Here is a 25671-nt window from a genome sequence, read left to right on the forward strand (position 1 = left end):
TTATGTTAAAACTGGAACCCTCTCACAGTAGTTTCAACTGACTAAAGACCCACTTGTTGCATTCATTTTCCACTTACTAAAGCATGATTTACTTGGCATAAAGAGGCTGCAAATGGGAGTTCTCCAAACACACTAACAACCTTCTTGGAAGCATCATTCCATGAAAGGGGACCTGGACCTTTGGCTTCTTCACAGCAAAGTGGTTGCAGGGCATTTTTTTAGTTTAATTGTTTTCAGTGATTGTAGTCACTTTCCTCTTGTTATATACTGTTAGGAGACTGGGTGGTTCACACTACATTATTATTTTTATAAATATGCAGCCTTTCTCTGTCTCAGAATTTAGCAGCATACTGTATTGACCTAGCACACTCAGCTCAAGAAAGAAAATGGCCATTATCGGTATGGTGAGCAGTTTACTCCAGCATCTAGTGCTCTGGCAAAGGAATTGGTATCATCTTGTCTCCCACAAAACAAGGGGATGTTCCCAGTCAGATACATGGGCATTTTCTTATACATAAAACTTGGTGAGAGGTAATTGACACAGCGGTTCAGTATTAGCAGATCAGCGTTGAGACCTACCAAGGAATTGTATACGGGTGATAGGTGCTATCCTTCAAGTAGCTACCGCTTTCTAGTTGTGGGTTTCTAACACTCATGTCCCCCAGAAATTAATGAAGTATTCTCTTATGTTCAGCTTGCTCTTTAAAAGTATTGCCTATGCCTTTCCCTCAGAAGCCCCTGTGTCTAAACAGAATTTGTTTTTCTTTTTGAACTGTTTAGTGTGCATAGGGATGCTACTTTTTTGTTACTAGTCATTTGATGACTACAAGACCTTTTTGAAGTCCTACAGACATTTGCCTTGTGATTACATTACTTCATCCTTTAATAAAATACTGCTAGACTTAAGTCCCGGTGTTGCTACCAAAATTTCTTTGGCAGAGTTTTCAGGACTTTTCCTTGTTGCTGTGTGAGAGAAACAGGGAAAACTTCCTGGCATTTCCTTTTTTGGATCTTAAAACAGGAAGGATTGATTGTGATGTACACACAACACAACATCTTCAACTCAGCCAGAATAATGTTATTTTTGGTATGAGTGACAAAAGTTAATTTCTTCTGAGTATATCATATATATTACAGAACTAATTATTAGCAAATGTATATACTAGGCCTATTTGTAGTTCTGTGGTAAAGGATAATCATTTGTTAGCTTAAGTAAGCCATAAAATCTTGGTAAGAACTCTTTCTGTGAAAATTTTGACCAAGGTATATTTCACACATATTAGTGAAATTCAGGCAAACCTCTTAGTTGTCATTATTGCTGGACATACTAATGCCTGTTATAAGCAGACCTCAGTTTAAACAAATGATTATAATTGACAGTAGAAATGTGAATAGGACTCTAGTTAATTTTGCTAATAATTGTACCCTGTTGTGGACAGGGATTTTGCCAGTGACATTTTGTATAAATTTGTGTGTGAATACATATATATGTGTATATATGTACATATGCACACACATATATACATATAAAATGAACGTTGATCTTTCCGTTGGCTGTGACATTTTAAAATAAAACATTGTAGCAGTGAATGTGGATGAAAGTGTCCTGGGTGTTAGGATTTTTGTTGGGAGGCTTAAGTGCATTGAAAGTTGAGTACCCTTTATTTCATTCCATTGAGAGATGAATTATTTTCAAAGTGTCATCTCCTTTCACCCACCAAAATCTTAAGTATAGACATGATTCCCTGAGAGAAGCCACACAGTTTAGACTATTAAAGATTCACCATGAATTTTGAGTCCAATTGTAGCCTTTAAAAATATGCATGTAGGCTTTTAACAATGATAGTTTGGGGAAAGACCTATGGTGTAATGAAAAGAAACTGGAATTGGAGTCTTGAGTCCTAAGTTATAATTTGAGCTCTCCCTCTTAATAGCTGTGTGACCTCAGAGCCTGTTTCCTCATCTGTAAAATGGGGATCAAAATGCTTGCACTACCTACCTCACAGGGTTGTTGTGAGGATCAAAAGAGAATGAATGTAAAGTACTTTGTAAACTGTAAAAGGCTATATAAAATGCTGGTTATTATAATTGACAAAGTGGTGGTTAATAAACATTCATAAAGGAGGGGTGAATTTTTTTTAGCAAGTCAGCATTTATTCTGTAAATTAGTGATATTTATAATAGTGATACGTAATTATAATAATAGTGATACTGGTATGTAGCACGTTTCTTAGTTCTGTTAGCCTTCGGTTTTCCCTCCAGACTAGCTCCTTATAACCTTTCTGGTAACATCTGTATTCACAGACTGACCGATTCAAGATCCTATTGGGATTTAAACTTGCAAACAAGTAAGGGATGAGAATTCTGGGTAGCAAAAGGATAAAGCTCGAATCTGATCACGGAAAGGCTGATGTGCTTTATAGTTAAGCCATTAGGCAGGATTAGAGATCTGAGTTATTCCCTTAAGTGATCTAGATTGGCAGTGTACAAGAAGGGGTTTTTTGTTTTGTTTTAAAATAACACAATTTGTCTTCTAGACGTGGACTTCCAAACTTTGGGCACTTTGGTTTATACTCAGGTGCTGGGAGATAAAAAGGCAAAAAACGAGATTTTAAGGATTTGATTATTGTGGTTTCTCCTATTTTTTGTTGTTAAATCGTCCTGGGCACTAGTAAAATACCATATGACTAAAGTTTGCAAGCTTCTTAACTTGCTAAGTAGGGGAAATGACTCCACCGTAGGAAAATAAATGAACCCAGTTTTCCTTCCAAGCTGGCAAACTGGAGGAGGCTGTGCGCTGGGCTGGGAAGCTTCAATGCTTGTATTAGGGTTTGGGTTTTTGCCCCTGGGCAGGGCTGTGGTGACTGAGGGGGCTGGAAGATTGAGCAGAAGAGGTCAGCAGCTGTAGTCCCAACCCGATAGGCTCAGCTGACTGCTGGGGATGCTTGAGGGTGGGCCCTTCGGGACAATCCCAGCCCCGTGAGCCGTGCGTGCGCCCCCGGGGAGGGCAGAGGGCGGGACTGCGGGAGCTCCGACCTTCCACCTCCCATCCACCGAGGCTCACTTGGATCCTGTTCGCCCCTGGGCTCCCTTTGTAGCTGGCGCTCGTGGCACGGAGCCCCGGCCCGTGCTCCTCGGCAAGGCTGCGGTGTGTACAGCCCGGGTGGCAGGGCCGGAGCAGGGATAGGAGCAGAGACTGCGGGGCCCATGGCCAGCCGCAGCGTGAGGGCGGTGGGGCTGGTGGCCGCCGCGGCCGCGATGACAGGGGGGGTGATCTATGCCGTGTGGAGCTACGTGTCCTCCCCTCGCCCCGCGGCGGAGTCAGAGTTGCCCCGAGCACATCTGGGGGAGTCTCGGGCTGCTTCTCCTCCGCAAATGGGGAGAAAAGAGAAGAAAGAAACGCTTGTGGCGGGGGAAACAGAGGACGAGAGCAGCACCTCGGCTGTACCATCCCAAAAGCAGTCACAGGTGAGGGGCCAGGTGGGCCGAGCTGGGCTCTGCCGGGTTGGAAGCGGGAGACAGACTCCTCTCCTGCGGGTGGTAGGACCAGGGTCAGCGTGAGGATGCCCGGAGTTTGGCAAAGCATGCTCCGTGTCAACCCGAGCCCCTCCAACCTTCTCTTTCCTAGTCCTCTAGTGCTTTTCATTGTTGGAAGAGGCCAGACCGGGGTTGGTATCTGCTGGGTTGGTGTGCTTTCTGACTCTTAGGGTCACCACCGCCATTGCTCACTGATCACAGGTGACTGTCAAAAAGTCAGCTTTCACTTAAGTAACTAAGGGGTCTCAGGAGGTAAACACTGACTGGATCAGAACTGTTTTCACTTTTGGATCTCGGAGGTGTTTGGGAGCTTAGCCTCCGGGGGTGTTAACTATTCCAAAAGCAATTAACAGTCTCAATTCTGTTAGGTGGCTATCAATCTGTCGATCTATCTGAAAAAATAGCAGTGTTGTAGTGTACGTAACAGGACGGCTGGGTGCCGGGCTTGGAGACAGGATTGACCTCGGACACTTACCTAGCCGCGTTAAGCTTGGCAAGTGACTTAACCTTATTTGCCTCAGTTTCCTCATCTGAATAATGAGGTGGAGAAGGAAATGGCAAACCCCTCCAATATCTGCCAAGAAAACTCCAAATGGGGTCACTAAGAGTTGGATATGACTGATGACTGAATGTAGCTTATAATACCTTTGTGAGACTTGGGCATAGCATGGGAAAGTAAATTTCTGTTCTTTTTTATTTTAAGTATTTAGTAAGTTATTATCATGAAGAAAGTTTTAAGAATTTTCAGAAATTCTGATGAAGGGACATAATTCTTTTTCATGTCCTGTGAATATACAGGGTGTCCCAAAGGTCTTAGCACTTTTTAAGCTGTAGACTTTTGGGAAACTCTGTATTATCTGTGTACAAGTAAGTGTATAAATGAAAATCTCAGTTTTACAGTCTCTTAAACATGTGACACCAGGAGGTAGAGGACTTAAATTAAGATTAGTTAAATAAAATCCAAAAAGTAGTTTGTAATATATGGCAGCTGTAAGATACATGTTCCAGTAGTTACGTGTTTATTTCACAGAGTAACTTGGAGACATGGATCCCCTACTGTGTAGGAGGCAGATTCTGCCATCTATTGGGTGTTGAATAAATACAACTTGACTATGTGGTCTGGCCTCAGGAGACTGTTCTTGTTGGTAGAGGGGATAGAGTATAAAATTGAAGCATATGATCATCGAGGTACCGGTTTTAGGGTTTTCTTCTTTTCCTCTTCATCCATCCTATTTTGCCAGGTAATTGAAAGGCGATCTAGCAGTTACAGTAAAGTCTTTCTAAAGCAGGGGGTCTTAACTGGATGTCTGAAAACTTTTTTTTTTTTTCGGTTTTTGGAGGGCAGTTGAGATTAAGTGACTTGCCCAAGGTCACATGGCTAGTTTTTGTGTTGTGTCTGAGGCCGGATTTGAACTCAGGTCCTCCTGACTTTAGGGCCGGAGCTCTATTCACTGTACCACCTAGCCACCCCTGTCTGTAAACTTAAAAAAAATATTTTGATAACTATATTCCAATACGATACATAATAAAATAGTAATCATATGTATTTTGTTTTTATTCTTTTTTTTTTTTTTTTGCTTTTTTTTGGAGGGGGAAAGGCAGGGCAATTGGGGTTAAATGACTTGCCCAAAGTCACATGGCTTGTAAGTGTTAAGTGTTAGAGGTCAGATTGAACTCCGGTCCTTCTGACTCCAGGGCAGGTGCTCTATTGTTTTTATTCATTTTTAAAACATCTGAGAAAGGGTTGAAAGATTTCAGAGACTGGCAAAAGAGGATCCATGACTTTAAAAAAAAAAAAAGGTTGAGAATCTGCTTTAAAGGTAGAAAGCCCAGAATGGAGTAGAACAAACTAGAGAGAGTTTGGGCAATATATTCAATTGAAGTAAATGGAAAGTGAGAAATTCTGTAATGTCTTGGTGGTAGAAACAAATACTAAGCTTCATTATTGCTGAGTCCTAATATAGTTTTTTTATACCTTGTTTCTTATATTGTCACAGTTGTCCCAAGGATCCTTCCCCTGTTCTATATCTTTTTTTTTAGAGGAAAAAATATAGCACAACTGATTGACAGATACATTTAAAATATCTGAAAAATGTACAATTTGTAACATTTGTGAGCCTCCCACCTGCACCCAGAGAAGTGGATTGGGGATATCCTCTCCTCTTTCTTCATTCAAATCTTGCTTGATATTTATGATTCTGTTATAGTTAATTTTTTTGTTATGTAGTTCTTTCCATTTAAATTGTTATAGTTACTGTGTGTATTATTTCTTAGCTCTGCTTATTTCATTCTCCCTCAGTTCATGTTGATCTCTCCATGCTGTCTGTATCCATCACATACATCATATTAGAGCACAGTAATATTTCATCATATTCATGTACCACAATTTCTTTAGCCACCCTCCAATTGTTGGACATCTACTTTGTTTCCGTTTATTAACTATCACCAAAAATGTTGCTATAAATACCTTAATATATGAGATTTTCTTCGGATCAATGACTTCTTTGTGGTATAAGTTCAGTAATGGAGTCTCTGGATCAAAAGGTATGGATATTTTTGACCCTTTATTTATGTAATTCCAAATTGCTTTCCAAAATGGCTATCGTATTTTCCAACTTCACCAACAGTGTATTGGTGTGTCTATATTTCTAAAACTCCTTCAACATTGATTATTGCCATTTTTTGTCATTTTTGGCGGATTTGCAAAGTATGAGGTAAAGCCTCGGGGTTGTTTGGATTTGCCTTTCTCTCATTTTTATTCTCTTATTATTAGATTTGTAGCATTCTTTCATGTTTTCGTGAATGCCTTTACAATCCTTCTTTTGAGAAATATGTATTTATTTCCTGTGGTTATTAGTCTCATTTATTCATTTGTTGTTTCTAAATCTTGGCTACCAAACCCTTTTCAGAAAACTTTGATACAAAGATTACGTTTTCCCATTCAACCACTTCCCTTCTCATCCTAGGTGCATCATTTTTTCTCTGGAGAAGCTTTTCAGTTTCATGTGATCAGTTATCTATTTTACCTTTTGTAGTTGCCTCTCTTCTGTGGTTAAGAATTCATCTCTTCCACATAGCTAGGAGAGGTATAACATTTACTTCTCCTCTGATTTTTTTTATACTATTATTTTTAATCATAGGTTGCATAAGGTTACATGTCCATTTAGAATGTATTGTGGAGTGTGGTATAAGATGTTGGTGTAAGTCTAATTTCTGCCAGACTGCTTTCCACTTTTCCCATCAGTTTTTATCAAATAAGGAGGTTTTTTCCCCTAATTTATGTTTTCTGCTTTATCAAACATTGGGTTATTGAATGCCATTGTTTCTGATTCTAATTTATCCATTCCATTGATCTATTTATTATTATTATTATTTTTAAAAATACTAGATGGTTCTGATGACTGCTGCTTTATAATATAGTTTGAAAACTGGAAAAGCTATTCTCCCTTCATTTCTACTTCTTTGCATCATTTCCCTTGATATTCTAGATCTTTTTTTAAATGATTTTTAAAATTATTTTGTCAAGTTCTATAAAGTATCCCCTTGATAATTTGATTGATGATAAATTAATTTTGGAATTATTGTAATTTTTATTATATTGGTATGGCCTAGCCATCACTGAATATTTCTCTGCATTTTGTAATTGGGTCAATTCAAGTATCTTTTATGCTTTGGAAGTTCAATCCCCAGATATTCTATACATTTTATAGTTATTTGGAATGGGATTTCCCTATTATTGCCTGTTGGGTTTTATTATTATATCAAAATACAACTGATTTTTAAAGGTTTATTTTGTAGCTTGTAACTTTATTAAAGCTATTGTCTTCAATGAGTATTTTGCCAATTCCCTAGAATTTTTCAAGTATACTATCATGCCATGAGCAAATAGGAATAGTTTTATGTACTGTTTGCTTATTTTTATGTGTTTAATTTCTTTTTCTTGTCTTGTTGCTGTTACTCAAATTTTCAGGAATATATCAAATAATAACAGAGAGTGGACATCCTTGTTTCACTCCATATTTATTAGAAAAGTTTCTAATGTATCCCAATTGCATATTTGGGATAAAACATTTGGTTTTAGATATATGCTTTTTAAAGGCCCTTCTATGCCTATACTTTATAGGGTTTTTAGCATAAAAGTGTTCTGTACTTAGTGAAAATTTTTTATATATTTATTGAGATGATTATTTGGTTTGAATGTTTTAGTTTCTAATGTGATTATGTTGACTTTTCCTAATGTTGAACCATGATTGCATTCCTGGTATAAATCCAACCTGGTCATAATGAGTGATTTCTTGGACAAATTGCTATAGTCTGTTCAATGGAATTAAAAAAAAAAACATTTTGGGTCAGTATTCATTAATGATATTAGTCTATAGTTTTCTTTCTGTGTTTTATCTTCTTCTGGCTTAGGTATCGAGACTATTTGTCTCATAAAAGAATTTTGATAGGATGTTTTCTTTTTCAATTTTTGAGAATAATGTGTGAAGTATGGGTACTAATTGTTCTCTAAAAGTTTTATAGAATTCCGTGAATCTGTCAGGATCAGGAATTTTATTTTTTTATGGTTCCTTTAAAGTAGATCTATTTCCATTCTGAGATTGAGTTATTTAAGATATCAATCTGTTCTACTGAGAGTTTAAATATTTTATGTTTTTGGAGGCATTTCTTTATGTTCCCAATTTTGTTAGTATATTACTGTATAATATGTTCAGATTATTATTTCTTTCTTCTGATTTTGTAGTGATTTCTCCTTGTTCATTTGCTATTTTATTGATTTGATTTTCTGCCTTCTTTTTAATCAGATGAGCTGTTTGTTAACTTTAGTTAGTCTTTTCAAAGAACCAACTGTTGGTTTTATTCATTCTTTCTTTTTTTTTTTGAGGGCAACTGGGGTTAAGTGACTTGCCCAAGTTCACACAGCTAGTAAGTGTTTAAGTGTCCAAGGCTGGATTTGAACTCAGATCCTCCTGACTCCAGAGCCAGTGCTATATTCGCGTCACCTAGCTGCCCCCATTCATTATTTCAATGAGAGTTTTTTTGTTTCAAATTTATTTATTTCTTCTCTAATTACTAATATCCTCCTTTTTATACTTTATGTTTATTTGTTGGTTTCCCAATTTTTTAAAGTGCATATGCAGTTCAGTAACCTGCTTTTTAAAAAATTTTTGTTTGTATATATATATATATATATATATATATATATATATATATAGAGAGAGAGAGAGAGAGAGAGAGAGAGAGAGAGAGAGAGAGAGAGAGAGAGGACTTTTTCCCCTGAGGACTGATTTAGCTAAATCCCAGAAATGTTGTTTCATCAATATAATTTCTTTTACATAATTATTAATTATTTCTGCAATTTGTTCTTTGACCCACTCATTATTTAAGACTGTATTATTAAGTTTCCATTTGGGTCTGTATCTTTTGTTTGGGTTCCCTGAACCAATGACTATTTCTCTTGCATTATTATGATCTATAAAAGATGTATGAACTATTTCTTGACATTTGTTTGCAGTATGTCTTCTCCCTAATATAAATGTGGTAGTGAGTATATTTTTGGCAGCTCTATTTAGAAAATGTCATAAATTTAAAACTTTAGTTTCTTTAGCAATTTGCATATTTCCCCTCCCCCCCCCTTTTTTTACTTTTCTGTTAACCTTATCCAGAACTGAGGGATGTGCATGTTTCCTGTCACTATTGTGTTACTGTCTATGTCCTCGTGTAGCTCATATATTTCCTTTATGAATTTCGTGATTATGACATTTTTAGTGTCTAAGCTTATTAGTGATATTGGCTTACTGTTTATGGTTCCTTTCAGCATAATGCAGTTTTCTTGTTTATCCCTTTTTACTACTTGGATGTTTGTTTTTGCTTCATCAGATAGCATGAAGACAGCTCCTGCTTTTTTTGAAGGACTTGATACTTAGTAAAATTTCTTTTTACATTCTGTCAGTTTTATTTGGTGTTATATCTTTGTTTTTTTATGTGTTTCTTATCCAATCTGTCACTTTTTAAATGTGTTTCTTATACAATCTGTCACTTTTTCACTTTATTGGGTTGTTTAATACATTCACATTTAATGTTATGAGGATTAGAAGTATATTTCCTTTCGTCATTTATGTCTAATATTAGGTTTTTATCGTTATGATTTTTCTCCTCTTCTGCTGTGAAGGTAGTACTATGTTCTTTCAGTTACTTTAGTTTAATCTTTTTTTCAGGTGGCTCCATTCCCACTGACTCTCTTCCCTCTATTTCTCCTTCCTGCCCCCTTTCATTTGTTACCCCCTTTCCTTTGGGGGTTTTGTTAGTTAATTATACATTAATTACTCATGAATTTTTGTTATTAATTGCTAATTAGTTTTCCCCTGCATTTTTCTGGTTATATACTTCTTACTTCTTTTACCCCCTCTAACTTAGTCAAGTAGATTCCTCTTCTCCCCACAGGGAGGGGGAAAGACTCCCTTTTAGTCCTGTTCATTATTTTTTAAAATTTCATTTTTTTGTACCCCTTTCCAGAAAGGATTTCTCTCTCTTCACTATCTATGCTTTCTTTCTGTCTACTCTAGTCCCTCTTTCTCTGGTTTGTGACCCCTATATTATCATGTCCCTAATTCTCTATATTCCTCATACACTCAAAACTTCTAAGTTATCTATTCTGGGCTCTCCCCTCTTGGCAATTTCTGCCACTGCCTTATAGAAATTGCCCCGTGATTTCCTTTTTTTTCCATTGTGCCTCACTCCCAGGACAATGCCAATTCTTGCAGGTGTTGGAGAGAGCACTGCCCCATGGTAAATCTTTCTCCACCCTTACCCCCATCTCCTGATTATGCTGCCCACCTCTGAGATATATTGTCTTTTTTCCCCATTTTCTTCAAGATCTCTTCTCTGGGTTGATACCCTCCTACCAGAGGGTCCTCCCCTCCCAGGTGCCATTACCCCCATGAGTTCTAACAATTCTCCTCCCAAGTAATCTTTTCAAGTTCTAAATTGTCCAGATCACATCCAGCCCAACATTTTCATCTCCCTTAAACCATAAAGCCCATCAATGGAACTTCCCCCCCTCCAAAAACAAGCCCTCTTTCTTTTCCTCCTTCCACTTTTCAATCCTTTTTTTTCCTTCTTCCTCACTCATTCTCCAGTGTGCTTTTCTCTACCTGAGACTATAGCCCTCAGTTTGACCAGGTAACCCATATATTCCCATCTCTTCCTCCTCCCCTCCTCCCCTTTCATGTACCTTACCATTTTGTAACACAGTCCCACATACATACAAAAAAAAATCACATTAATTCACCTGTAGACAATGTCTCTAGGTTCTGTCCATAATACCCTAGGCCCACCCTTTCACTACATATTTCCACCAGACTTCGCCTTCAGCCCTGTCTCCTTTTGCACATTGAAAAAGAAGTCTCTTACTCATCTCTGCTCTCACTACATTGCTGGTACTGTCCTTGGTTCCTGCATTTATCCATGATTACTGCTTCCCTCTTGTCTGTTCACTTTCTGAATTACTCCCTCCTCTCCAATGGTGGTTTACTTGGAGACTGGATCTCAAAGTGTCTCAGCCTCCTCATAAAATCGGTAATCCCTGATTCAACAATCTAGGGCTGACTTTTGGGTGGAAAGAACTGTTCCATGTGGATTCTGAGTTCTTTCCCTCAGGATTAGTGGAGTGCCACACAGGCCTATATACATGGTGTCCTGGGTCATTGTCCTTCCTTGATTTCTTTATTCCTAGGTTCTCTGGCTTGCCAAAAGCAATCCAGACTTATTTCTATAGTTTGGTTCTCTGAGGCTCTGGGAGGAGGGATGTGTGGTGCTGAGCTCTATTTCAAGCCCCAATATCTGTCTTACTCCTTTCCCTTTTCTGCTCTGTTCTCCTTCAGAATTTTTGTGTGACCCAGACAGTTTCTTGCCATGGTGCTGGCTGGCTATCGTAGCCCCAGCCAGTCTCTGCCCCTAGAGCAGTACCAGAACCCAGTCACTGCCCCAGCAAACTTCCGTAGACCAGAGCCTGGATTTCCATGGCTTTCTACTTTGGGTTCACTAGTGTAGCCTTGCTGCCGGTAGCATGAGAGCGGGGGCAATAGTCCTGAGTGAGCTCAGGGGGCGTGTTAATTTGTGGGTTGTTTTTTTTTTAACCTTCTTTTGGATTCTGAATGTCCTAGACCATGGAGACAGCTGAAGTTGCTTTATCTTTGGCACATAATTTCTATTTTAGGAAGGTCTAAGAGGTTATGGGGAACAGGGAAGATATCTAGTGTCCCATCTTGTTGATCATGTGACCCACAGATCACCTCTCTGTATAGTATTAGCACATTTTTAAATACATAAGCTCCTTCACAATTAGGTAGGGTCAAACTAAGCATTTGGAAAGTTCCAAAGGAAGAGTTTTACTTCTGGAATACAATTTAAACTTAGGCTTTAAAGTCCTTCCCAGTCTGGCTCCCCTTCTTGAGCTTTACTTTCCAGCCCAAATTAGGCAGCTTGCTGTTTCACACACACAGTATTCCATTTGTTTGTATCCCAGGTAGACACACAGGTAACACCGACTATGCCAAGTATAAGACAGGTGGAGACAAGAGAAGACTGCTAGGAGGTGGGCAGAAAGGAAGAGAGGAACTGAGTCATAATAAGGGGTTAAATAAGCTTACTTTATTCTAGTCTTCTCAAAGGGTTTGCTGATAGTGGGAGCACCAACTCCTACAGCATCCCCTAATTACTCTTCTCCCAGGGATGGGTGAGAATATAGTAGGAGCTACAATTCCTGCAGGTTCCCTAAGCCTCAATGAGGACCTATTAAGGTAAGCACATAGACAAATTCCCCCCAAACCTTGATGGGAGCCAATCAAGGCATGCACAGCATTCTGGCTTGTGCATTCAGATTCCTCACTTACTGACCGGTGCCCATTTGATTTATAGGGTAACAGACGAAGAAGGCATTTTGCCAACATTAAGCTCACAAGTTAACTTTAGCAATATCATCATGACTTAGTACAGTATAACTGTAGTAAATATTACACTATGTCATCCCCATATCTGCACAGTTGCAATAGGAATTGTTTACAGCCAGGATCCTGGGAAGTTATATCTAGGATCCTTGAAACTACAATCCGAAAAGAATAACAAAATCCTCCTTACTTAGACCATTTCTCACCTCCATGCTTTTGCATTGGCTTTTCCTTGTGCCTTAAAGTACTTACTCTACCTCCACCTTAGAATTCCTGGCTTCCTCCAAAGCTCAGCTCTTGTGCCACCTCTTACATGAGGGCCTCCCAGAAATGACATCTTATCTACTATGTACATGTTTTGCATTTTTTTATATGTTTATATGCTGTTCCCCCACTTAGAACATAAGCTGCTTTAAGGCAGAGATTGTTGAGTGTGGATTCAGTCTTGTTGATTAAAAGCAAGTTCCTTGCTTCCTAGATGAATACAGATGTGGCTTAAAATTTGTTTTCTGTGTCACAGGACAAAGCACAGAATAAGCAAGTCCTTGTGCTGGGCCTGGATGGAGCAGGAAAGACTAGTGTCCTCCATACCTTAGCTACAAATAAAGTCCAGCATAGCATTGCTCCCACTCAGGGCTTCAATGCAGTGTGCATCAACAATGGAGACATGCAGATGGAGTTCCTGGAGAGTAAGTCAGCCTGTTCTGTTCCACTTGTGAGCAAACAGTTCGATCTGTTTATATTGGAATTGTGTGTTCATGTCCTTACTACTTCTTCGGCATTTTAATGAGTATGTATCTTTGTGATACATGAATAAGGGAGCATTAGGTTCTGATATTAGTATTGGGCTATTTAGTGCATGACCACCAAGAAAAAGATTAGTATTTAAATATTCCATTGTGTACCCTTGAAGAACATTCTTAGAGTTGCATACAGGCAGACTTGCAAAAGAATACTTCATTAGTTCACCAATGTAGGCTTCTCCCCCTCTCACTCCTGATTTAACCTTCTGTATCCCTTATTTATTTATTTTTTTAAAAAAGCAATTAGGGTTAAGTAACTTGCTCAAGGTTACACGGCCAGTTCTTTCTGGGTGTGGTGCTAAGTATCTGAGCCCAGATTCGATCCCCTAGGTCATCCCAGCTCTGGGGCCGGTGCTCTTACTCGCTGTGCTACCTGGCCTCCCCCTTCTGTATCCCTTATTGACATCCCACAGCACATCATTAACCCCTTATGAACAAATATCTCTACATGATAAATTTCATCAATGGAGATTTTGTCCTGAAACATGGCAGGAGACTGATAAGTCAATTTTTTCAGTAGTCAGTGAGAGATTTTGAGCTATGGTGGGAGCTGTATGAGCAGAGTGATAGGGATGAATTGATTTGATAGGGAATGAAGGAAAATTAATTCCAATATTTCAAATCTGGTTGATGGGAAGGATAATTGAAAGAATAGTAAGCTTAATGGGGAAGATGATTAGTTTTATATATGTTGGGTTTGAGATGATTATAGGAAACCCAAGTGAGCACATCTAGCAGAAAGCTGGTGATCAGAAAGATTCATGCTCATTAAAACACCTCCTTCTCCTGGGACTGCAGCTAACGCAATAGGTAAGGGTAGATCTATGCATCATCTGTATAGCTGTGATAACTAAGCTCATGAGAAAAGAGAAGAGGGCCCAGGACAGAGTCTTGAGGAACACCCAGGGTGAGGGGATAGGTTATCCCACAATGACTTTCATTTGTAAAAGGGAGATAATAATACCTATAGGACATATCTCCTGGGATGGTTAGTAAAATCAAATGGAATGATACATGAAAACCTTAAAATGTGTTGTAAATTTCAGCTATATTTATATTTTCAGACAATAGGGGAAGAAAGCAAGCATTTATTAAACACCTACTATGTGCCATGCATTATACTAAATGTCTAAAAATATGACTCTAGAAGAGAAAGTTACACTTTGTGTAACTCTGCCTCACTTAAATTCAATTTACTCAAAAGTCAAGCTATTACCCCATGAAGTCTTCAGTCCTCTTCAAGGACGAACAATAACAACACATTATCTTATTTGATCATTTGCAACTGTTCTTATATACAACAATATACAACAGCTCCTAGAAGTATTACACACCACCTCTACAAAGAGAGCTACCAAAGCTGTATTTTCTGTCCTGATTTGCTTCAGACATGAAGCTCTACTGCAAACCAGGCATCTCTATGTGTCACATTTACACAGGTCCAAAGACATTTTTTTCCTTGTTTCCCTCTAACCCTGTTTCTACTTTAGATTTCACTATTTCTGTCTGTGGCACTAAAAGCCTGTCTCCTGTGTTGGAAACTTTGGTTTATTTGGTGTTATCTTTGACTCTTTCTTCTTCCTTATTTATGGATGTCAACTAGTGTTTCCTCCTTCACCCTACTGCTTGTCCTGTGCTTTTCTCTCTCTCTCTCTCTCTCTCTCTCTCTCTCTCCTCTCTCTCTCCCTTTGCTTAATCACTTTTCCCTAAGCCTAGAATTGTCCTCTTTTTTGGTTGTTGTTATTGAATTCCTACCCATTCTTTAAAGTTTAACTATATCACCTCTTCCATGAAGCTTCCTTGATAGCCAATAGCCTTTTTCCTTCAACATCACGGCATGTAACACTTTGTTTTACACATCTCAAAAAGCACTTATTATTATATAATATTGAGTATTACAATTATATGTGCCTACATGTATACATCTTATCCTCTTAAAACTCCATGAAGACAGGACCCTTATACAATAATCTTTATATCTCTTCTACCACTACCACCTAGTACTATGTTCTTCATAAACATTCACTGAATTAGTGGACTGCATTTTACAGCTGAGGAAACAGCCTCAGAGAGGTTAAGTGATTTGCCCAGGATAGCCTTGCTAGAAAGTGACAGAATCAAAATTCCAGCTGAGTCTTCTGTCCCCTAATCCTAGTCACTTTTTCCTCCATGGAGGGTGGGCAAACTGCAGCCCAGGGTTCAAATGCTGGCTTGTTTCTCTGTATGGCCTTGTGAAGCTACAGAAGGGTGTTTTTTTTTTTCATTTAAAAAATTTTTTTGTTTTCAAAAATGGGAAAAAAACCATTCTTAGCTTGCAGACATACAAAAACAGTGCAGCAGGTTGGATTGGGCCAATGGGCCATTGTTTGCTGACCTATGATTCCATTGTTCTACCCCATTACTGGTTTCACTATAACTCTTCACAAAGTCTGTAACCAGAGGTGGACTAGAATTCCTCTCAGATTATGATTCAGACTTTTAAGCACCTTCTGGGACCATGTATTTATGATTTATTGATTAGATTTCCCTGTACTATTTTCCTGCAGTTGGTGGCAGTGAGCCTTTCCGTTCTTATTGGAAGATGTATCTCTCCAAGGTATTGGTGTTGATTTTTGTGGTGGACTCAGCAGATCATGGCCGATTACCTGATGCCAAAGAGCATCTTCATCAATTGATCCAAAAAGATCCGGCCCTTCCTCTAGTTGTTTTTGCAAATAAACAGGTAAAACCTTTTATGTATACCACCTGCTAGATCATGTGTGTGTGTATGTGTGTGTGACTATGTGTATGTGTCTGCATGTGTGTGTGTTTAACATAGAAAAAGATTATTTTTTTCTTATTTTTAAAATAGCTAACTTTAAGCCCCACACTCAGGACTAGAAATGGAAGACAGATTAGGCTTTTTTTTTATACTTGGACCCAGTGGACACAACTTGGTTGAATGGGTAGAAGTTAAAATGAGGCAGATTTAGGCTTTATGTAAGGAGAAACTTCTTCATGATTAGAACTATCTGAAAGTAGAACAAGAAGTTTCAGGGGAGGTAGTGAGATCCTTTACACCAGTAGTCTTCAGGCAAAGCACAGTGCTTTTCACACAGTAAGCATTTAAGAAATATTTCATTCATTCATTTATTCATTCTTGGGTATGTTCTAGAAGCAGTTCTTATTTAGATATGGTTTGAATGCGTTAACCTATGAGATCCCTTCTAATCCCGATATTTTGTAAATTAGTCCTGACTCAGTTTTGGCTTTTACTTATGCACAGAATGTGTTGTTTTGGTTGTTTCTGTGTATTTAGTATCAAGTCTTGGCCTGGCAGTCAAGAGACACAGGGTGGAATAATGACTATGACTTCCTAGCTGGATGAACCCACTAGAAATCTTCATGCAAAGGCTAGAAGTTTGTTGGAATGTCACAGAGGGGGGTTTCCTATTCAGGTAACCTGCAAGGTCCCTTCCAACTCGGAGGCTCTGGGATTCTGTAATCAGGGGTAATTAACAAACATCTCTGAGCCTCAGTTTCCTCAGCTCTAAAGTAAAGATATGAATACTCTCACTGCCTATCCCACAGGGTTGTTGGGAGAAAAGCACTTTGGAAACTTTTAAAAGCACTCGAAAAATGTGAATTAATAGTAGTAGTTAACTATTATTATGCAGAATAGCCCTCCCATATTTGAAACCTGAAATCCCTTTCTTAAATGGTGAAAAGTTATCCTGTTGGAGTTGTCTACAATAGGAGAGCCCACTTCCTACCTCCTTGGTCATATTTCTACTGAAATAATTAAAATAGAGGACATAGTGACCAAGAGTAGAAGTCTAGGTTAAAGCACATAGAATATAGAACAGCGAACTTTGAAATAAGGGAACCCTAGATACAGAGAAAGTGGCACTTCTCTTTAACTGGAGTCATTCAGGAAGTAAGAGTGAATGTGTTACCTTCCCCCAAAACTTTTTTGTATTTTATTCTAAGTAAAGATATTGAAAAAAAGTCTCTTCTGTTTTCACATGTAATTGGAAAAAATAAAATAAAATATATTTCTGCTAAAAAAAAAAAAGGAAGAAAAAGGTCCTCTTCAGTGAGGAAAAAAAAATTATTCTGCCCATTTGAATAGACAATTTTCCCTAACATATGCTGCAGGGGAAAATATGACTCAAGGGAGGTAGAGGAGAACCCAAAATTGAATTCCATTTTCTTTCTTTAGTACCTCTGTGACCTTAGGCATACTGTATCTTCTCCAGGGGTTTCTTATTTTTTTGGAGGGGGGAAGGCAAGGCAATTGGAGTTAAGTGACTTGCCTAAGGTCACACAGCTAGTAATTGTGTCAGGTGTCTGAGACCAGATATGAACTCAGGTACTCCTGCCTCTAGGGCCAGTGCTCTATTCACTGTACCACCCAGCTGCCCCTCCCTCTAGGGGTTTCTAGTCTTCCTCTGTACAAGGATTACATTGGACCAGAATTCAGGGGTGGAGAACCTGCAGTTTCAAGGCCACATGTGGGCCTCTAGGTCCTCAAGTGTGGCCCTTTGACTGAATTCAAACTTCACAGAACAAATCCCCTTAGTAAAAAGATTTGTTCTATAAAACTTGGACTCAGTCAAAAGGCTGCACTTGAAGACCTAGAAAGTCACATGTGACATCGAGGCTGCTGGTTCCCCACCCCTGGACTAGATAGTCTCTAAAATTTGATAGGATGATGTCCATTTACTTTGTTCCTTCTATTGGAGGTAGACTATACCTATTAATTTCTATAAAGGAAGGAAGTGGAAGAGATAAAGGATATGAAAAGAGCAGAGATAGAGCCCAGGGGGTGGATCCTCTTGGGATTCAGGCATTTACAGCTTTGTCCTGGACCACGTCCATTCAATCTCATATTAGATTTTTTTTTTTAAAGAAAGAAAGAAAAAACTTGGCAAAGCTCATTTAAAGAATTTGGTTTACTTTGGCTCTCTGGTCTGGCCTTTTGTGCTTGTAGCCATGGTTCTGTCCATCTCTGAAAAGGACAAGTTGGCACATTCAGTATCTAGTGTTAATACAATGGAAACCTACAAAGTTTGCTGTACACAGAGCAGCCTCGAAAAAAGGAACTGTAGAAACTGAAAAGGAAGGAGTAGAGAAACCCACCCTAACAGGGAGAAAAAAAAATCTCATAACAAATCTAGATAAGAAATACTATCCAGGCAGTTATAAATTTTTAACTTGATTACTAGCTTCCAATCATGAATGACTTGGAAATTTCAGTTTGATACCTCTGTCTTTTTTTTTTTGGAGCAACTAGGTTATGTGGTAGATAGAACACTGAACTTGGGGTCAGGAAGACTTCAGTTCATATGTGACCTCAGACACTAACTAGTTGTATGACCCTCAGCAAGTCAGTTAACTGCTATCTGTCTCAGTTTCCTTAACTGCAAAATGGGAGTAAATAATAGTGCCTATCTCCCAGGGTTGTTGTGAAGATCAAATGAGATCATATTTCTAATACACTTAACACAGTGCCTAGCACAGGAAGGAATAAATATTTGTTTCTTCCTTCCTTGAGACGTGAGGAGGGCAAACACACACACACACACACACACACACAACTTTAGAATTTCATAGGTTCATAGAGGTAGATCTGGGAGGCACTTTAGCCATCATTTAGTTCAAATCTCCTCATTGATGGATTTTTCTTGGAATTAAAAATATAAAAACCTGCTTTTAACTTAGTTAACTTTTAACTTAGTTATCATATAATTATCATAAGATATATCCATTCTGAGTTTTAAAGAAAATACAGTATCACTATTCTCATTCTTTAGGCTCTGACTTTTACTCTGGTAAAATATAAATTTGAAATAATCTAAATTTAAATAGAACTCTTTTAAAAAAAATTCAAAGGTATCTGCTTTCTTTCATTCCTGAAGATCTGAAGACAATTATTATTTTTTAATATAACCCATATGCTTACTAGTTCCTTTAACCTAGTTTCAGAAATTTATTGGGTTAAAGTTATAGGACTAAATAAATTTAGGTTTTCCTGGTCAAGGATCTTGAAAAGGTACATATTGTATCACAGATACAAGATACAGCCTGACAAGTTCTGCCACTTTTGGCCCCCTTTTCCTTCTTTTTTTGTTTTCCTCCAAAAAAGATAAAAGGGTTGTTACAAAGCTCAAATATCTATTTGACAGGGCAGTTAAAGATAAAAAGCAAAGCAGAGCAAAATCCTGGCCAAAAAGAGCAGAGAAATAGATGTAGCAGGCACCCTGGACATTAGTTATTAAACTTGAGCAAAGACTTTGACTTTGAACTTCCTGACAGCTAAGCCAAAAACAAAACAAAAAAAGAAAACCCCAAAACATTGGATTTATAATTTTCTTGTCTGATGAAAGAAAGAGAAGAAGTTCTTTTACAGAAACTTTTTCCTGCCCTAAATTTTAGGAGGTAATTATTACATGTAGAAAGATGTCCATGGGTTAATCCCCTTTGATACTGTCTTCAGCTTCACTTTTTTGAAGGATGTAGGGATATTCCACTTTCTTATTCCTACTTTCTACAAAAGCTAGAACTGAAGCATTAGCTCTTACTGCAGTGTAAGCATATCAACAAGAACAAAGATAATATTGTACAGGTATGGAACTTTCTGGAACTCTAATACACAGAACCTAGAGAACCTAGATGAATGGGTAGTTGACTGTCTCTTCATATCAGATGTTTCTTGAACTTTTGTCAAGTGCAATTGGTAGGTATTGAATCCCAAGAAATTCATCAGTTTTCTGACAAATGTCTTAAAGACTGACGTTAGCTTGTTGATTTGCTTTGAATGCCAATCACTAGAAGGCACTTGATAAATTGCTGTGGAAATTTAAGTTCTTAACTTAACAGACAATTCCCATGTATTCTCATGATTTCCTTAAGTTTAGAGTAAAGTCCTACCCCCAACAGAAAAAAAAGCTAATTAATAATTTTAGCTGTAATTTTTAACCCATGAAAATGTTAAAGCTTTAAATGGACTGACCAAAAGTTAAATAAAAAAGAATAACTGAGTATGTGTGTGTAGATGTGTGAGTATGTGTATATACATATATTTGTAATTGTATGTGTATATACATATATTTGTAATTTTATATACACTCCATAAAATAATAGAATTTCACAGCTGGAAGAAAGGAGACTTAGAGATAATCTACTCCAAAACCCAATCCTTGGAAGAATATTCATGCTCACACCAACATGTAAAGTAATCAGCTTTTTCTTCCTTTTGTTTTCTGGGCCAAGGATCTTGAAGATGCATACTGTATCACAGATATTCACGAGGCTTTGGGATTATCTGAGATTGGAGATGATAGGAAGTTGTTCCTGTTTGGAACCCATGTAACCAAGAATGGCTCAGACATCCCCTCCAGTATGAAAGATGCACGAGAACTGATTGCCCAGCTTGTTTCAGAAGCTCAGTGACCAGTACCCTCCAGTGTCTGTCTGCTCTTATAACCAGAGAATGTTGTGTTGCAAGCTTGAAGCCAAAAAGGTTTTTACTTTTAAGTAGAAGACAAACTTTATCTTATTTTCTTTACAGCACATGGAACTTAGATGACAAAAATGTTAATTTATTTAAAGCATCTATTTTAAGTAGACACTAATATATTTAATATATACTTATATTTTTGAAACTGTGTTTTTAGAAGCCTTGGGTTTTTGTTCAGAAGAATTAAAATGTACATGAAAAAAATTAATTTTCTTCCCGGTTGGGAAATACTTTAAGAATCTATAGTTTTGTGACTGTGGATACTCCCTGCACCAAAACAGATTGCATTCACTATCTCACTTAGAAGATTGTCTTTAATTATCATGGCCAAAAAATGAATCACCAACCTGGTGATGAGTTCCTTTTGAATTGGGCTGGCTCATTGAGTTTGTTATTGGACCTGTACTTGAAGCTTTTCCAGCTGACTTTGCCCTCTCTTGGCAGAACCTTTCAAGAACCCAAGGTCACCTCCATGCTATGATGGGGCATCATAATAAGACTTTAATGAAAATCTTAGGAAATAAATCATAATTTTGAAAATCAGAATAATTCATTAAGGGAAGACAGTGCTAAGAAAACTGAAATAGAAAAATTAATGGGAATTTTAAAAATGCATTTTTTTCAATTAACAAGCATTTTTATCTTTCTCTACCCTCCTCCCCAATTTAAAAGAAAACAAAAAAGAAAACCTTTGTGACAAATATGCATAGTTAAGTAAAACATATTCCCAACTTGTTCATGTCCAAAAATTAAACATAGAATTCGGGGTTTAAAATTAAAAAAAATCTTTTAAGATGAAACTGAGCAATAAAAATTATGGGATTTATTTTGGGATTTTGTTTTTAATTTTTACATTTTCCCTTTTATATAACATTTGTTTTTAGCATTGTTTAGAAAACATTGTAGATATATACATACTATGAGATTGGTCATTGTACTTCCCAAACAAATAATTGTTTAAAATTAAATCTTTAACCTTAGCTGCTTATCTGATTACCTTTTTTCCCCTTTCTTTTACAGATTTGAAAAGTGGGGTATAAGTCTAACATGGAGATACTGACACAGAATTTTTCCTTCTGTAATTTGAGACCTGCAGTAAAACATGAAACCCAAAGATAATGAAACTAGCTAAATCCTCTCAACTTAAATTATATCCTTCTCCTGCATTCCCTCTTTTGTTTTTATTTCTGATTCAATATTTTATTGATGCCTTCTGTTATTTATATGTCATTCCCTATTCATTATCCCCCTTTCCAGTCAGCCTTCCCAGTAACAAAGAAACAGTTAAGCAAAACCAGCCAGCACAGTGACCATTTCTGACAATAGACTGCATTTGTTTTTCTCCCCCTTGTTTTAGCTCCAGATATTTGTGTAGGGGGAATTTTTTCTTTCTTTTTTTTTTCTTTAAGTTTTTGCTAAACTGGGTTTTTGGTCAAGTCCTTCTTTGCTTATTCCCATGAATGCTTTCTGTGATGACTAGAAGGGCAAATCACAGGAACTAGATGCATATTCTCCCTTAAGACAGTAGGCTCTAAGGAACTTTGCTCCTGAAATAGATACCATGTTTCCCCGATAATAAGATACTGTCTTATTAATTTTTTTGGACAGAAAAACACCAGAGGGCTTATTTTCAGGGGAGGGCTTATTTTAATGAACATTGACAGCAATTTTAATAAACAGGTAAATGTGAACAAAAAAATGTACCTTTATTCAATAAGCAAATAACTGGAGAAGAACAGGATGATGCGCTCACTGCTGCAGCTCTGATTGGATGCAGCTCGGAGCGCGGCGTGTGTTTCACCAGGGGTGGGGGGGTACGGTGCATACAGAGGGTACCGTAATGTAGCATGTAGCGCAGGGGATCACCTTCACTACAGTAGCAATCTCAATAGGGCTTATTTTCAGGGGAGGGCTTATTTTAGAGGAATCTTACACAGTAAGGGGAGGGCTTATTTTCGGGATAGGTCTTATTATCGGGGAAACACGGGTAGACGTTGCTGTCTTGCCATGTTTTCTTAACAAATGGAGACAAAAGAACCAAGGCTTGATTACTGGAAGAATGTTGCTGAAGTGTGTGTGTGTGTGTGTGTGTGTGTGTGTGTGTGTGTTTGTGTGTGTGATCTCTGGACATGAAGTCTGGATAACGCTTCCTCCTTGAACTGTAAAGAGGTGGGCGTGGGGCCAGGGGCCAGGTTGAGATATCCTCTACACTTAGTATTCCAAACTGCCAGGGTGATGACTGTAAATTAACTTGTGTTTGCTGTGAAAGCTATCGTATCTGTGAAACTTTCTGGTACTCTGAGATCTATCCAACCCCAGGGCCTCAAACCTTGCCTTATTAAAACAATAAAAAATGGAGCTCAAAAGAAGTAGGTAGCATTTTCTTGAAGCTGTGACCACTAAGGTCTCTTGCTTCTGAACAGTAGGCTCTGCTATAATGTATAAGAGTAGATATTTCAGCATGCCTTTATATAGCTTTTTCTGTTTGGTCTGCTTATGGACTCCCACAGGGTGGCCCAAGTTAAAACTGTACTAAGACTTTTGGGCCCTCTAAAATCCCTCTTAGAGAGTTACGCATGTCACTGAGGTTAAGTGACTTACCCAAGGTCATAAGTATGTGCCAGAGATGGAATTTGAACCCATCTTTTCTTAACAGAAATTGGCTGCTATGTCATGCTGCCTGCTTACCCTGTCTTTCTTGCTCTCTCTTTCCCTTCCTCCCCACTTCTGTTTTTCCTGTTTCCTCTCCCCCCTTTTCTTCTCCCCTCCTCATCTCCTTCTCTCCCTCTTTACTTACTTCCTTCTCTCCCTTCACTCTCTCAAGATTTCATATATATATACACATATAAAACACATTTATATATAGTATGTGAACTCACATAACATATACACTTAAAAACTTTCATTTCTCTCTGCGAAACTTGTATATAGACATGGAATACCCAGTGTTATATAGAATTCTAAGTTAGAAAGCATAGATTCTGGATCCCTGAGACTTGGGATCTCATAGTTCAGAGACCCTGACAGATGATGACTAATGATAGATCACATGATAGATCACAGCAAAAGTTAAACTCAATGCCTCAAGGTGGCTGGAAATGAGACAAATCCAGAAGAGCCTTGAACATGTGCAACAAGCATTTTGCTTTCCACAGGCACTTTCATTGGTACATTGAAGCTCACACTTTCTGGTAGAAGTGAGTTCCATTTCAAGCAGACTGGCTACATTTGTTAGATGGCACAGAGGTAATTCTTATATTTATTTAATTAGATAGAGGCAGCCTTCTGCTATGGAAAGAACACTGGATTTGGAATCAGAAGACTTGGGTTTGAATTCTGGAATTGATACTTATTTTATTTGTGATCGTGTGCAAATCACTTAAACTATCCCGGATTCAGGTACTTCTTTTGTAAAACCAAGGGGTTTGGACTTCTAGATTTCCTTCTGGTTCTAAGTCCTATGATCTGATGTCACAGGTGGTAAGTGTCAGACAAAGAATTCAAACTCAAGTATCTAACACCAACATCCTTTTTACCACAGTGCTTTCTCTATTTATCCTGTATATACACAGATGTATGGATATGGGGCAGAATGGTGTAGTGGATAGAAAACCAGTTTTGAAACTAGGAAAATCTCACTTCAAGTTCTTCCTCTGATACTTACTGACTACATGATCCTGGGCAAGTCACTTAACCTCTTACTCTAGGCAACAGTCTCAAGAACTGAAGTTACAGAGAAGGTGGTAACCATACTGGCAAAGGAGGTTTCCTGGCCTGGGAATTTTCTAAATCAATGAAATCACAGGTCCCTCTCCCATACTTATACATGAATATGTTGTGTCCCCACCCCCCAACACCCACATACAGAAAAGTCAGCTCCTTGAGAGCAGCAATTTTTTCGTGTTATTTTCTTTGTATTGTCTCCAGGGCTTAGCACAGTGCCAGAACTTAATGTTTGGTTGATTGGTTGATATGTCACACTTTCCCTAGTTGAGTGCCAAGATCCACTGCAGCTCTAAATCCTATGATATGGACCAATCACCATATAGCATACTGAAAAGGGTTCTGTAATCACAGAACATAATCAAAACCTGCCTCTTATGCATATCACTTGCATGACCTTAGGCAAATCATTCATTTTCCTTAGCTGTAAAATGAAGGGAAATTAGTCTAGATAACTTCCGAGGTCCTTTCCAGCTGTAAGCTGATGTAGATGCCTTAGAACCTGGAAGTTAGGTGGTGGTGTGAATGGAGGACGGAACTCTGAATCAAGTAGACCCGAATTCAAATTCTTCCTCTGCCACTTGGTAGTGGTTAGAAGTAATTAGCCCTGGGCAAATCACTTGACCTCCCGTAGCCTTAGGGTCCTCATCTGTAAAATGAGGATAATAATGGCACCTAGCTTACAGATAGAGATAACATTTAAAATGCTTGGCAAACCTTAAAGTGCGGTATCAACGTTAGCCACTAGCCTATGATTTGGGGGGTCGTAGTAAAGGTATGTCTAAAACTAGACAACAGTGAGTTAGTGAGACAGTGAGTTAGAACCGCCACCAAGTCTCCCCAGATGATGTGCAGATCAGACCCTAGGGGCCCCATAGCAACGGTTAGCATCAGAAAGAGCTGCCGGCTCCTGGGAGTATCTTGCTGGACGCCACGCCCGGCATCCACGTGACCCTCTCTCTATAGCGCTCCTCTTCCGCTGGGAACTGAAGTTCCATCAGTGGAACCAAATCCCAGAAGTGGAACGAAGTCCCGGGTGAAAAGAAGTCCCGGGACTGGGGGGGGGGGGGGGGAGGGGGGGGGGGAGGGGGGGGGGGGGGGGGGGGGCAGGAGGGGAGGCAGGAGGGGGGGGTGGGGGGGGGAGGGGTAGAAGCCTGAG

At 38.5% G+C, this 25671-nt stretch overlaps 1 protein-coding gene across 1 annotated transcript; it reads left to right on the forward strand.

Moving 5' to 3' along the window:
• The first annotated feature begins 2975 nt into the window (after positions 1–2975).
• ARL9 (ARF like GTPase 9) lies at positions 2976–21955 on the forward strand. The gene is made up of 5 exons (XM_069105036.1): positions 2976–3468; positions 13006–13174; positions 15835–16010; positions 20543–20792; positions 21810–21955. Exons 1-4 carry the CDS (start codon positions 3208–3210, stop codon positions 20720–20722), a joined length of 786 nt encoding a protein of 261 aa, XP_068961137.1. The 5' UTR covers positions 2976–3207; the 3' UTR covers positions 20723–20792; positions 21810–21955.
• Positions 21956–25671: the final 3716 nt, after the last annotated feature.

This window comes from Petaurus breviceps, unplaced genomic scaffold (genome assembly GCF_028583685.1).
Source record: "Petaurus breviceps papuanus isolate PSGF00001 unplaced genomic scaffold, PetGlider_PUasm1.0 76, whole genome shotgun sequence".
Classification (NCBI taxonomy): Eukaryota; Metazoa; Chordata; class Mammalia; order Diprotodontia; family Petauridae; genus Petaurus; species Petaurus breviceps.

What these genes read in the sequence shown, in the direction of transcription:
- ARL9 (XM_069105036.1), top strand. Translation starts at nt 3,208, where the DNA reads ATGGCCAGCCGCAGCGTGAGGGCGGTGGGGCTGGTGGCCGCCGCGGCC. An exon ending in CATCCCAAAAGCAGTCACAG is followed by an intron (nt 3,469 to 13,005) that starts GTGAGGGGCCAG and finishes TCTGTGTCACAG; the next exon opens with GACAAAGCACAGAATAAGCA. An exon ending in TTGTTTTTGCAAATAAACAG is followed by an intron (nt 16,011 to 20,542) that starts GTAAAACCTTTT and finishes TTCTGGGCCAAG; the next exon opens with GATCTTGAAGATGCATACTG.